This window comes from Medicago truncatula, chromosome 7 (genome assembly GCF_003473485.1).
Source record: "Medicago truncatula cultivar Jemalong A17 chromosome 7, MtrunA17r5.0-ANR, whole genome shotgun sequence".
In the NCBI taxonomy this organism is placed as follows: Eukaryota; Viridiplantae; Streptophyta; class Magnoliopsida; order Fabales; family Fabaceae; genus Medicago; species Medicago truncatula.
Window position 1 is genome coordinate 53,370,562 of NC_053048.1, and position 12,995 is coordinate 53,383,556.

The 12,995-nt window shown below is 32.3% G+C and overlaps 1 protein-coding gene across 2 annotated transcripts; it reads left to right on the forward strand.

Annotated features, from left to right (window-relative positions):
• Window positions 1-2,061: 2,061 nt before the first annotated feature.
• Window positions 2,062-6,756, forward strand: LOC11432974 (uncharacterized). 2 transcript variants are annotated; one of them, XM_039827802.1, is made up of 8 exons: window positions 2,062-2,650; window positions 2,740-2,817; window positions 2,892-3,034; window positions 3,124-3,194; window positions 4,436-4,531; window positions 5,901-5,993; window positions 6,097-6,156; window positions 6,210-6,756. In XM_039827802.1, the coding sequence occupies exons 1-8, from the start codon at window positions 2,219-2,221 to the stop codon at window positions 6,230-6,232; spliced, it is 996 nt and encodes a 331-aa protein (XP_039683736.1). In that variant the 5' UTR covers window positions 2,062-2,218; the 3' UTR covers window positions 6,233-6,756. The 2 variants fall into 2 exon arrangements, with proteins under 2 accessions (XP_039683736.1, XP_003626205.2); XM_003626157.4 differs by having other exon boundaries at window positions 2,063-2,650; window positions 6,097-6,756.
• Window positions 6,757-12,995: the final 6,239 nt, after the last annotated feature.

Here is a 12,995-nt window from a genome sequence, read left to right on the forward strand (position 1 = left end):
GTTCTGTGTGTTTCTTTCTCATTTTCAGCTTTTCTTTATTTTGTATTGAAAATTTTACTAGCTTCCTCCCATGGTAACTTTCTTGACTTATAATCCAAGCATATGCAAACGGACGTATTTTCTTCTCCTTTTTCATTCAAAAGGTTTGAGATGCTCAATTATCCAATTAATGAGGCAATCAGTTCATTGAACTGCAAAACTTTTAATCCAATTAAGGGAGATGAGATGCTAACTGACTTCTCTTATCTTGCTAGTTCACTAAACAGTCAATTAAGACACGATATGGTTGATTATTCTATTCTATATATCTTGTTTTTTTTTGTCAGGTAGCCTAGTGGCTAGAATTCAATTTATAAGGTGAATAAGTGGGGGTGTCCAGGGTTCGAACCCCGATCCCTGCATATAATAATGCATTGTCCTACCAACTGAACTATGTTCACGGGACTATATATCTATTACTTAACCCCAAACAAATCTTGGAATATCACTTATTAAAGGGAAGGAGATCTTAAACAAAGCACATTTGTAGGAACTTCAGCAATTATAAACATTGTCTTTTTGAACAAGCAACGACATTATCTTATGAAAGTAGAATTTTATGCTGTTTTTTTGTGCTTACAATTGAGGGCACGACTTGATAGGTGAATGTTCAACCAAAACAAGTGAAGATGGTTATTCATGCCTCTAAGTTCAATTTCATATATTCTTCTTCTCTTTGTTTTTATCGAATCGTCACAGATCATGTCGTAATATTAGTTTCTTTTGTAAGTTGTTCTTACAATTGAGAGCACAACTTGATAGGCGAATCTTCAACAAAAACAAGTGAAGATGGTTATTCATGCCTCGAAGTTCATTTCATATATATGGAAAATATTTACTTATATAGAGGGAAATATTTACCTTAAAATTGTGTACTTTACTTTTTGAAATTTGAAAAAGTGTTTTTTCAATGCTAAATGTTTTTTCTTTTTATTTTTAATTGCTTAACTAATGCTCTAGGAACTGGTTAGCACATCCCTTCATATATTCTTATTCTATTTGTTTTTATCGAATTGTCATATTCTCTTGGTTTTTATCGAATTGTCACAGATCAAGTCATCATACTAGCTTCTACTTCTGTAAGAAATAATCAATTCATTGTTCATATTTTGTGTAATTTGCAAATACTAAATCAATATACACACACCGCAATCAATGTAGTTCACTGTCCAACCCGTCATTCAAATGTCCTATGAAAACATTTTTAAAAGTCAAATAATAAACCGCTATGTTAATTATTTTACGAATTTAATTGGTATGTACCGCTAATCAATTATAAGATTATTAAAAGAGAAAAGAGAAATGGGGATTCTTTCACTAGATTTCTCTCTCCGAGTTTTCTCTTACAATTTCTTCATTGAGGGGTAGTTTTGGGTCAATTCTTGACCTGAAATTATCCCTCTTCATCTTTTTCTCTTTATTTCAATGTAAATAAGTGATTTTCACATAGATCTAGCTTTTTTTTCTTTGTAATTTCATCATTTAAGTGTGGTGATTTGTTGTTCGTCGTCTTGTGCGGCGTTGTTTGATTTTCCGTCTTCGTACGGTGTTCATTTGATTCATATTGAAAGATCTATTGTTCAATCAAAGATTTGGGCGTCAACGTTGCAGATTCGAAGGCAATGGATATTCCGGTCACTTTAATTTCATCATATATTTTTGCATGCATTATGTCGTTATATGTTATTAACTTGGATGATGTGAGTTTGTTCACAGATTCATCCTTTACGTTTTTAACAGTGTTGAATGATGTAATCTCTTGATTTGAATGAAAGAATATCATTTACATCGTTGGTGTAAACTAATTTGATATTAACATTCAATGAGAATGATGCATTTGATTGTTATTTTTAACAAATAGTTTTTTATTGGATGCGGGTAAAACTATTATTCTTTAATGGATATTTTTCCTGATGTAAACGAAAACTTGTTTTGTTTTCCAAAAAAAAACTTGTTTTGTCAAGTGACTAAATTGTTTTTTATTACATTGTTTTAATAAAAAAATTATACTCCGGGGTAACAAAAAAATTGTAGAAGAGAAAAGAAGAAGAAGAATCATTGAATAGAGGATTGATTGCAATTTGCAACCCCTACCTGTAAATAATCCATCATCGTCATATTTTTAGATGACAGTCATGTCATGTAAAGTGCTGCCCTTTTACAGGGTGGGTTGATCCCAATGAGATACCCTTCAGTCTTCGGATTGGCACTATTCCTCTCATTTTCCGTTACATCATCATCTTCATCTTTTCCACGAACACCATTCTTTCGTCTTCCATCTTCCTCCATCATCTCAATCCCAAAAGCCACTCCCTCCGACTTATTATCTCTTTTGGGTCCCACACCTCACTCCAAACTCGTCAATCCCGTCGTAGCACGCCAACTCAAATCATGCCTCAAATTCCTTGTCCCCTTTTCTCCAACGGTTACCGATTCTCCTCCTCGTCACCGGAAATTGGGCCGGTCCGAACTCACCGGTTCGAACCGGAGAAATGATAACGATATGATTTGGTGGCCGCCAGAGCCCGTTTTGGAACTTGCTCGCCTCGCCGTCGATTCCAGTGGTGACCCTGCCGCCGTTCACCGCGCTCTTGACCCCACCGTCATCCCAGTTAGTTACAAAATTGCTTGACAGTTACAATTTCAACTTTTGAGAATTTATTCTGCTCATTATGACAGTTAGAAATTACAATGTGGCAGGTACCTGATGTGGAAGGATCAAACGAAGACCGATGCCATCTCACCAGAACTCCCTATGGAAGACGTTTCATTTCTGAGGTTTGTTCTCAACAGTCGATATTGAATCCCAAGGATGAAAGAGAGAGTCTGAATTGTTCCTTTTGTAATTGCAGGAATTGAACATGTATATGCAATTTTTGTTTGAACTCATTGTTGATCGAGGTCCTTCTATTGGGTTTGATGTTGCCTTGAACCGATATGATTTATTCCATGGCCATCTCTTTCTATCCATACACTCTGGAAGACTTGGTGTCTTGTATGTTGTTGATAGTTAGTGAAATGTCTATCTTTGTTGAAATGTCTATCTTTTTTGAGTTAAGAATGCAACTGTTCTACATTTGGCAGATTCCATGCAAGGGAATATCCGGCATATGATAAAAAAGTGTTCCCGTACAACATGGGTTTTTGTCAGAGAGGTACATTGCTATATATCACCACATCTTTAGATGTTCTGTTATGTATAGTTCGATTTTCTATCATCTCTGTTCAGTTTTCAAGTTGTAGGTCATGCTTTGGAAATTATGTACTGTTATTTCTCTGGATCTTGATTTTGTGATATTGCTTTATGACTTTTGTAGGCACTTGATGTGAGAAATTTATCCTCTGCCTTAAGTGGGGGGAATTTACCGTGACTATAGTAAGTCTCATTAGAGAGAAAGGTGAGAGTAGATGCGAGTGAGTCCTATAAGAGAGATAAAGAGAGTCACAGACACAGTGTGTGGGTGTCTTTACCTTAAAATTAGAGGATCGTATCTCACTTGTTTGTGAGTGGACATGAGACCGGGGAGTGATGGAGGCCTGGTTTTTTATAACTAGAAAGAGGAGGAGTGGATTCCTCAATGATGAATGCAACTCACAAATCTTTGAGGGCCAGCAACCTCCCTGCCACAAGGATTCGATTTTCATCGCACCCTATCTTCCCTTCCTGTTATTTATGTAAGAAATAATCTACCTCTAACTATGTCAGTCATAACTAATCCTAACCAATATCATAAGCATGCTAGAACCAGTGAAACCCTCCAAAAAGCTAGGTGTCAAGAGGGAATAATCAAGTCACTTAAATATTGCACCTAGCTAGCACCCCATACCTCATAATATCCAAGTTCCGATCACAAACCCCGTGCCATAAGCCCTGATTCTCTTAAAAAAAGAGTACCTGTGTTACCTCTTCTAACTGTCTCAGTCAAAACCAATCCTAACTATAAGAAAATATCACAACTTTTAAGGTGTAGTTATTGCTTAAAAGACTTCTCTACCACTTATTTATTGTTTTTGTTTTTGATAATAGTGGGTGTATTTAATGCTTCACAACTTTTTACGAGGGTATATTGGTTTCTTCAAAAAAAAAACTTTTTACGAGGGTATATTGGTAAAAATATTCAAAAAAAAGTTACACTAACTCATTAAGTAATGATTGCATTGGTTTTGATGTTTTTTGGTTTTTCTTCTTATAATAAGGACCGGAGGGAGTAATTATTAACCAACAAACTTTAAATCCCTCAACTAACATATAAGAGTCCCTGATATGAGAGAGAACATAACTTTCTGTTTATAATGTTTAGATGTTCTTGTAAATGTCAAAAACATAAATGTTTGATTCTCTTTTCTTTTGAGTCTCAACTTTTAAAGTGGTGTTTGGTTTTATGAATCCTTTCAGGGTCCAATGTGACATATGATGATTCAATGAACTTGCGAAATATTCTCTGGCTGGCTCCTTTGCCCGACAATTCCACCAAATCTTGGGTGGCACCAGGTACCCTCAGTAAAGTTATCATAATTGCATATAGTTTGAACGCTTTTCACATGATACATAAACACACTCTTGAGTTTCACACTAAATTTTATGAATACTAATTGGATCAACCTATTCATCATGCAAAGAGTTGATAATCTTTGCAAGAATTTTTTTAGTATTATGATTTCCTTTTGAAAATTTTAAACTGATACCTCAGATATACGAGAGCCTCAAATATGGTGGTAAGCAATGTTTTCTGATGTTGATTTTTCCTTTCCGTTTTGGATTAGATATTGTGGCATTTGTTAAACTCATTGAGTAGTTGGCTTATGGAGCCTAATTTTTTCAGTTTTTACTATAAAAGAAGAATGTGATTCTTTGTGGAGTTCTATTACCATATTGTATCATCTTTAATATCCTACTTTTGTAATTGTGATTACCTGCAAAGTGTTCTCTTAAGGCTAACCACATTGAACAAACTAGATTTAAGACCCCTTAACTTTTGGATGGAGGATTTGACCGAGCAACGATGATTAATGCCATCATGAAGGAGAAGAGCATTGATGTTGGGGACATCATTGAAGAGAATATCCAGCTCATTCTCTAATTCATTGGCTCACATCATGTTGACTCTACAGACTCGCTTTTCGTTTTTTTTCTTTTTCTTTTGCCTCTTTGATTTTTGCTAGGCTTGCACTCCCTCTGTCCCAAATTACAAGTCACTTTAGAAAGAAAAAAAATTGTCACAAATTATAAGTCGCTTTACAATACCATTGAAACAGTAATGTTACTTTTTCTATTATAACCTTGACTATTTATTGTTCTATTTTCTTTCAATTCTTTAATTTATCTTTTCCACAACATTTATTAAGGACAATTTTTTAAAACAAGTATAATATATCTCTTTCCCGTACAAAATTAATTACATTTCTTAATACGTGTGAAATGCCCAAAACGTCATATAATTTGGGATGGAGGAAGTATAAATTAAGCTTAGCTACGGAGCTGTCAAAACAGGTTACCCAGCTCTAAACGGACCGGCCCTGGCGGGCCTCAGGTGGGAGAATTTTTCACTTTGGGATATCAGGGGTCTGGCTATTGCCATTGGACGGAGAAGTCTCTTTTCTGCGACTCATTTTTATTTTTCTGCAATTACAGCTTGTAGTCTAACTCTATTTTCTTGCTTATTAGATGAAGGGGGTATTCTTTATGTCATGTTATTTGTAGTGTTAGATGGCTATATATTGATAGTCATTGAGATCTGTGTTCCCTTTAATATAAATTTAAATTAAAAATTAAAATTTTCTGCTCATTAATTTATTTTTCTGTTTAATTGCACTCAAACTGTAAGCTGAGTTACGAATTTAAAAATATAAATTGGATGCAGGGGTTCTGGTAGTGCTGGATGCTAGACCTGATGGAATCATATACAGAGATCTAATACCAGATTATGTAAAAATCGCGAGGACTATATATGAAGGTTTGTTTTGGTTTTTGAATGACTGAAACTTGTCTTTTTAGCTTCAAATTTATTTCAGAAAGGATGACTTTATTGTGTGTTATCAATGTTTTCTTCCTCGTAGATGATTTAGGGGAGGTTGCTGTTGATGTAAACATCTTGAACGTGGGTTCTCAAAGTCAAAATTATCAAATATTCATATGCTGATGCTATGCTTGACACCCAGCTTATATCAAAATTATCAAATATTCATATGCTGATGCTATGCTTGACACCCAGCTTATATAAATGAAGATTGTCCAAAGGCTTCACTAATAATGGAAAGCTCGATTACCAGAAAGATTGCACAGTGGATTTCCTCCAATTTGAGAGGTCTATTGATTGCTGTGTTCCATTATTACTTTGTATGCTTGTGTATTGTATTCAAATTGACCCTTCAATTTTATGCATTTCAATTTGTTAAAAAAAGAACTTTATGCAATTCAATGTCATTGTACCAATGCAAGGACTTGTCCGAACTAGGGATGGGAATAGATTGAGCTGAGGTATATTTTTAAGGTCCAAGTCTGGATGTTGCTCAATATACCCTCAAATTGCTCGACCGATTAGGTTGTAACTCCCGATTGGCTTTTTTTGTGTGTAAACTTCGGTCGGGTCGTAACTCTTGATCGACTTTTACCGGAAAACCTACGCAATTTGAGGGGCTTAATGAACAACCATCCCAAGTTTGACCTTGTCAATTTTTATTTATTTTTAAATATGTAATTACTTTTCAGAGATGAAAGTCTATATTTTAATATGACTAGAGGAAAATGCAATCCAAACTTTTTTCAATGAAACAAAGTGTAATTTACTCTTTTTTTATTTTTTTCCAATATCAGTCTAATAAAATTACAAGACTTGGGATCACTGGCTTGAGTGTGTGGTTTCATTTTTTGAAGGAGCAAAAAGTTTACTAAATTGATTTTGACATGTTTAATTTCTTTATAATATAATTGAATTTGCCTCTAGAATCAATTTTAGTAGCAGCTGAAAATTGTGGCTTCTCGTTCTAGAAATGATTTTGACGCGCAAGTTTATTGTTTAATCCACTTTTGCATAAATATATCTAAACATAAATCACTTAACATTCAACTCAATTTTATTTTGACACTTAAATTTATTGTTTAATTCACTTTTGCATAAATGTATTCAAATACAATCACTTGATTTTCAACTTAATATTAACCATAATCAATTTTATAGAATTGATTAATTCAAAATTAATTTTTCTCACCAAGTAACCAGACATAAAAATAGAAACCATATAAAAAAATCAATTTTTCTCAAAATCAAATGAGTTAAATAAGTATTTAGCCCCTAAAAATATTTCAAACTTCGTTATTAGATCTTCATACATTTTAATTTCACGTTTAGTAAATTATAAAAATCTCTTTTGTAAAAGTTTAATTTTTTTATTAAAAAGGGATGAATTTTATGTTTTGAACACCTAAAAATCATATGTAATTTTTTTTTTTTAAATCTAAATTTTTGTGAGATTTTTTTAACATCCTAAACGTCTATAAAAATTTATTCGAAAATATAAATGTGAGTTGATTACAAAACATAGATTCCTTCAAAAAAACAAAAAACATGATTATAATTTGCTGGAATTTCGACGGATTAAAATTGAAATTTGAGATATTTATATGATTCTATTTTTTTTTTGGTAGTATGTGTGATTCTATTTTATTTTGACACTTTAGGACACCTGACAATTTTAAAAATTAATTAATCATAGGCATTCATTTATACCTCTCTCTCTGACGGTAAAGACGAAGCAACATATCATCCTTGACCTTCACGAGTTGAACATAGTTTTTCATCTTATACGAGTTGAAAAGATATAAATAATCAAGTAAGTGTAGTTTGCTAACTTATACCTTGATGATTTTAGCTAAGTGAAAATTAGCAGCCCCCGACACACGCACGCGCGCACACATGCAGAAGACGAGAAGATTGTTGATTTTTACCTCTAACAAAATTGTTGATTTTTACAAGACCTGCAATACGAAGAAGCATAAAAGGAGATGATTATTCTTCTATTGACTATTTATTACAATTTTATTTGCTTTGATATTTTTCGACACCATTAGATCGTGTATCTCGTCATTTAAAACATATTACATCACATATTTTTAGTTTTAAAATATGATAGAAAGACTAAAGTTTCATATTTTAAAATAGAGGAACCAAATCCATAAAATGGTGAAAATAAAAGACCAAGATTATAATTAAACCTACCTTATATGTGTAAAAAATATAGATACGTGTATAAATAAATAAAAATGAGATACTCGTAATGGGGTGCGGTTATCATACATAAGAAATCCTTATGCACGCTGCATAAGTCTCAGCTTATTAACCGGTAGCCCAACATAATTGCTTCCTACACCCTCAAAGGAAACCAAACGAAATAAACTAGAATCATCATCATCACCATTCACCGAAATTAACTCAAATAAATAGTTTAAAAATTGTATATGTTAGTTGGAAATAGTTTGAGAGTGTTGATCTGGTTCAATAGTCACAAATGTCCTTATTATAGTATGTTTTGTATAAAATTATGTCAAAACCATTTTGCAGTGGAAATGGTTTCTGTGGGTTGGACTCCAAAACTATTTTGCTGTGAAAATGGTTTCTGTGAGTTGTACTCCAAAACCATTAGAATTTGATAAAATCATACATAAGCAAACTCTCTAATAGTTATATTTAGTTGTACTCCAAAACTATTAGAATTTAATAAAATCATACATAAGCAAACTCTAATAGTTATATTTAGGACTGTAGAATTTGATAAAATTGATCAAATTTTGTTTTAAATTAGTATGAGATATTAGAAACAGGTAATCAGGTCCATAAGGGGTTGAACCACTAGAAATGTATAACTTCCTTTCAGAACCTTAAGGGTAAACTAAAAAATACAAAAAACTCAAGCTGCACTCCATGAATTTCGTTAATTACTAATATCTTTCAATAGAAGATTTAAGCGAAATCATGATGTAATGATGACATGTGATTGTATCCAAAAGCAAGAATGATAAGTTTATTGAGATGAAGACCTGCAAGTGATGTTTACAATTGCAGAATCTGCTGTTTTTTGACGTTCAGCAGCAATCTTGCTCACTACTAAATCAGGCCACGAGGTTCCACTGGTTAGTGCTGTAAATGATAAGTCTAGATATGATGGTTGTGAAGTGTTTATACAGGATGCATAAGAAAATGACTTATGCATAATAACTTTTGTCCTTATAATGATCCATATCATACTAATTCTTACTATGAATTAGCTTAAGACTTACCTTTTAACTTTAGGATGTAATAGTCATACTTTTAATTAGGAATTAAGTTTGGTTCGTGTGCACGCTTAAAAGCTTGGTAACCTAGGCACCGTGTCTTTAGCTGTGTGAGATTGGAGAAATGCTCTTCAGGGCCTTCTTTAGTTGCGTGTTTAATAAAAATAGGAAATATTAATAAGTACCTTAAACAATATTTAAACAACTAAAAATGATTTTTTTTTCAGAAAAAGTTGTGTAATTATTACTTATAATATGTTTGACTTATATTTTTTAGATAATTTTTTTATGGGTTTCTTAAACAATGTCTTTAAGACACTTGTTAATATAGCCAAATAAATATTAGTACTATTTTTTATTATGTCACGATCTAAGTTTTTTGAAGTATTGCACGATAATTTAGCATGTTGTTGATTTTTTATGATATTATAGGTGTGTTTGATAAAAAGAAGCTATAAGCTAGCTGATAGTTGATAGTTGATAAGTTAGCTGATAGCTGCAAAGCTAACTGGTAGCTCATGGCTGATAGTTGAAAAGTTAGCTTATTATTAAAATAAAAAGTGTTTGGTAAAATTAGTTGTTCAAGTGGCTGATAAATATAAAATGACGTAAAAGGACAATCTTTTTTTATAAATCATATATACAATTTTTATTAATTATTGTATTTCTTTTTAATTGTTTAAATTTATTTCAAAATATTTTCATCTCCCAAATGATAGATGTAACGTCCTAATTGTTATTTTATTTATTTTTGATTTATTTAGAGTCTTTTAAATGATTTTAAATAATATTTGTGATTTATGTGGTGTGAATTATTTATTATATAGTTTATTTTAATAATAATTTGAATAAGTGGGAAAATAATATTATTTTGGAGTTTGGGGAGTTAATTAGAATTAATAGAATTAAGGGGGGAGTAAATGAAATAAAGGGGAATTATTATTTTGGGAGTTAAGAAAAGAGAAGTCAGAGAAACGTTTTTACGTACAACCAAGCTTTTGGGAGAAAAGGGAGAGAAGAGCAAGTAGAGCCAAGAGAATCAATTGCTGTGCATTTTTTCTGCAAAACTAAGGTAAGGGTGAGGTTTACTTCAATAGTGTAGATGATTAATTTTGATTTTGATTTTAACAGGTTTGTGTTAGAATTTGGAATTTTAGGTTTATGGGGAATTATTGGATTTTGGGTGTAGGAATTGTTGTTCTGATGTTAGAAATAGGTTCTGAGTGCATACTGCAAGTTATTTCACATCTGTAAACCAATTTGGGGAGTGAAAGTGAGAAAATTGGATTTTTGGGGAAAAACCTGCATTCTGGTCGTGCTGACATTCATCGCTCACCTAGGCGAGTGGACTTTCCCGCCTCGCGAGTGAGCAATGTTTATAGCTCGCCCCACGAGCAAGCCAACTCGCCATGGCGAGTACCCGTGAGAAAAACATGATTTTTGAATTGTTGTTATAAGCTGTAATATGGATAGTTTTAAGTGCCTAGATGATTTTAGAGAGGCCTGGGACAATTTTCAGATTAAAAAGATGAATAGGGAACTTAAAAATGAAGATTTAGTGAGAAAAATGTCAAAACTCCCGAGAGCACCTGTTTTTCGTTCGCCTTGAGTTCACCGTGGCGAGCAGCCCATTTTCTTGTGCTCGCCATAGCGAGTAGATGTACTCGCGAGGCGAGTTGCCAAGTTCTGAAGCTGTTTATTAGTTAATTGAATAATGTTGAATGAACTTGAATGTATGAGCATAGTTATGCTTAATTATGTATTTTTCTGGACTGTTGGATTGATTATGATGACATGTTGTTGACTGTGATGTATGCTTATTTAATTAAATCATACATGTTCTTGGATTGTGGGTTGTGAGTCATATATACATATATGCATTTGTTGAAGTTGTACGTAGATATACACAAGTGGAGTCAGTTGCATAAGCATAAAAGCGGGAGGGTTCTGACCCTGGAACGCCTTTTCGTTCAAAGCGGGAGGACTCATGTCCACGAACACTTATTGTTCAAAGCGGTGAGGGCTTATGCCATGAATGAATGCTTTAACCATTCAATATCCAGTGAGGGCTACTGCCCTGTAAATTGGTACCACATGCATGTGCATTGTTGAGGGGTCTTAGTGGAGTTGTTGAGTAGTTGCATGAGTCGATGTTGTTGGTTATAAATACCATTTGTTGTTGATGTTGTTAATGATGATATATTTATATATTGATGAATTATAATTATGTTAGGGTGTTAGATTCATTTGATGAATTATTATCTATATTTATTGTTGTGAATCTCACCCCTTCTGCTTGAAAATGTTGCCCTTCCTATGGGTAACTTGCAGGTGATCCTGAGTAGTAGGTGGTGGCTCAAGTGTCTAGGGCTCTGATACGTACGGGATGAGATTTAACTGCTTATTTTCATTCCTATGTATCAAATTTTGAAACTTAATGATGTAGCCCTTTATTGGTTGTTGAATTTATGTTGATGAGGCTTTTATGCCAAGATTTATTTATGGAGAATTAAACAATTGTCGTTGTTGCTTTTGATGCAAATATTCCGCTGCAAATTAATGATGATTTTGAAAGATGTTTATTAAATAGTTTTTATATTCTATTTAAGAAATTTTGAAAATGTAGTGTGACATGCCCGTTTGGGATTTACTCTGATGTATGTTTAATTATTATTTAACTGTTTTTGGGTAACGGGGTGTTACAATAAATGTATTTATGAATTCAATTAACATTTTTTATTTAACAAAACTTTCTTTTAATGAATTTTACTCAACTAAACTTTCTTCACTCTTTATTGTAAATTTTATATAAAATTATTTATTATTGAATTAAGTGTATGTAAAAAAGAAAGTGAACAAGAAAATATGAAAAAGATTGTGGGTAATTTTTTTTTTAAACGTGGGCAATTGAATAAGAATGTGGGTAGATTTTTTAATTAAAATTAAATTAAACTATATTAATAAAAGGTTAAAATTGGAAGAAAATATAAAAAGCTACCAGCTATAAGCTCAAAAGCTACTTGAAATAGCTTTTCAAAAAACGCTATAAGCTCATGAGAAAAGCTCATTACCAAACATATTATGTTTTCATCCAACAAGCTTATAAGTTAATCCAAGAAGCTATAAGCTAGCTTTTTTGTGTTACCAAACACAGCCTATATGTATTAAAATTAAAATATAGACGAAATCTTAAAAAAATCTCTCTTTAAGGCTCTGTTTGGTAAAAATAAGCTATAAGCTAGCTGATAGCTGATAAGCTAACTGATAGTTGAAAAGCTAGCTAGCTGATGACTGATAGCTTATAGCTGAAAAGCCTGCTTATTAAAAATAATGTGTTTGATAAAATTAGCTGTTGAAGTGGCTGATAAGTATAAAATGACATAAAAGACATGCTTTTTTTTTAATATACATATAGACACACACATTTTTTTTGTAATGTATTTATTTTTTAATATTTTTAATTATAGTTAAATATGTTTTTGGTCCCTATAAATATTCAAACTTTTGGTCTTAGTCTCCATAAAAAAATTCTTCGACCTTTAATCCTAAAAAAAAAATCACCGACAATTTTGATCTCTACTTTATGTATCCCAAAATTAAGAGAAAGGTGGAAACAAAAAGTGAGCTAGAATATATAAAATTTTATAACGTACAAAAAGACTAGTTATTTTTTCTTTAAAAAAAATAG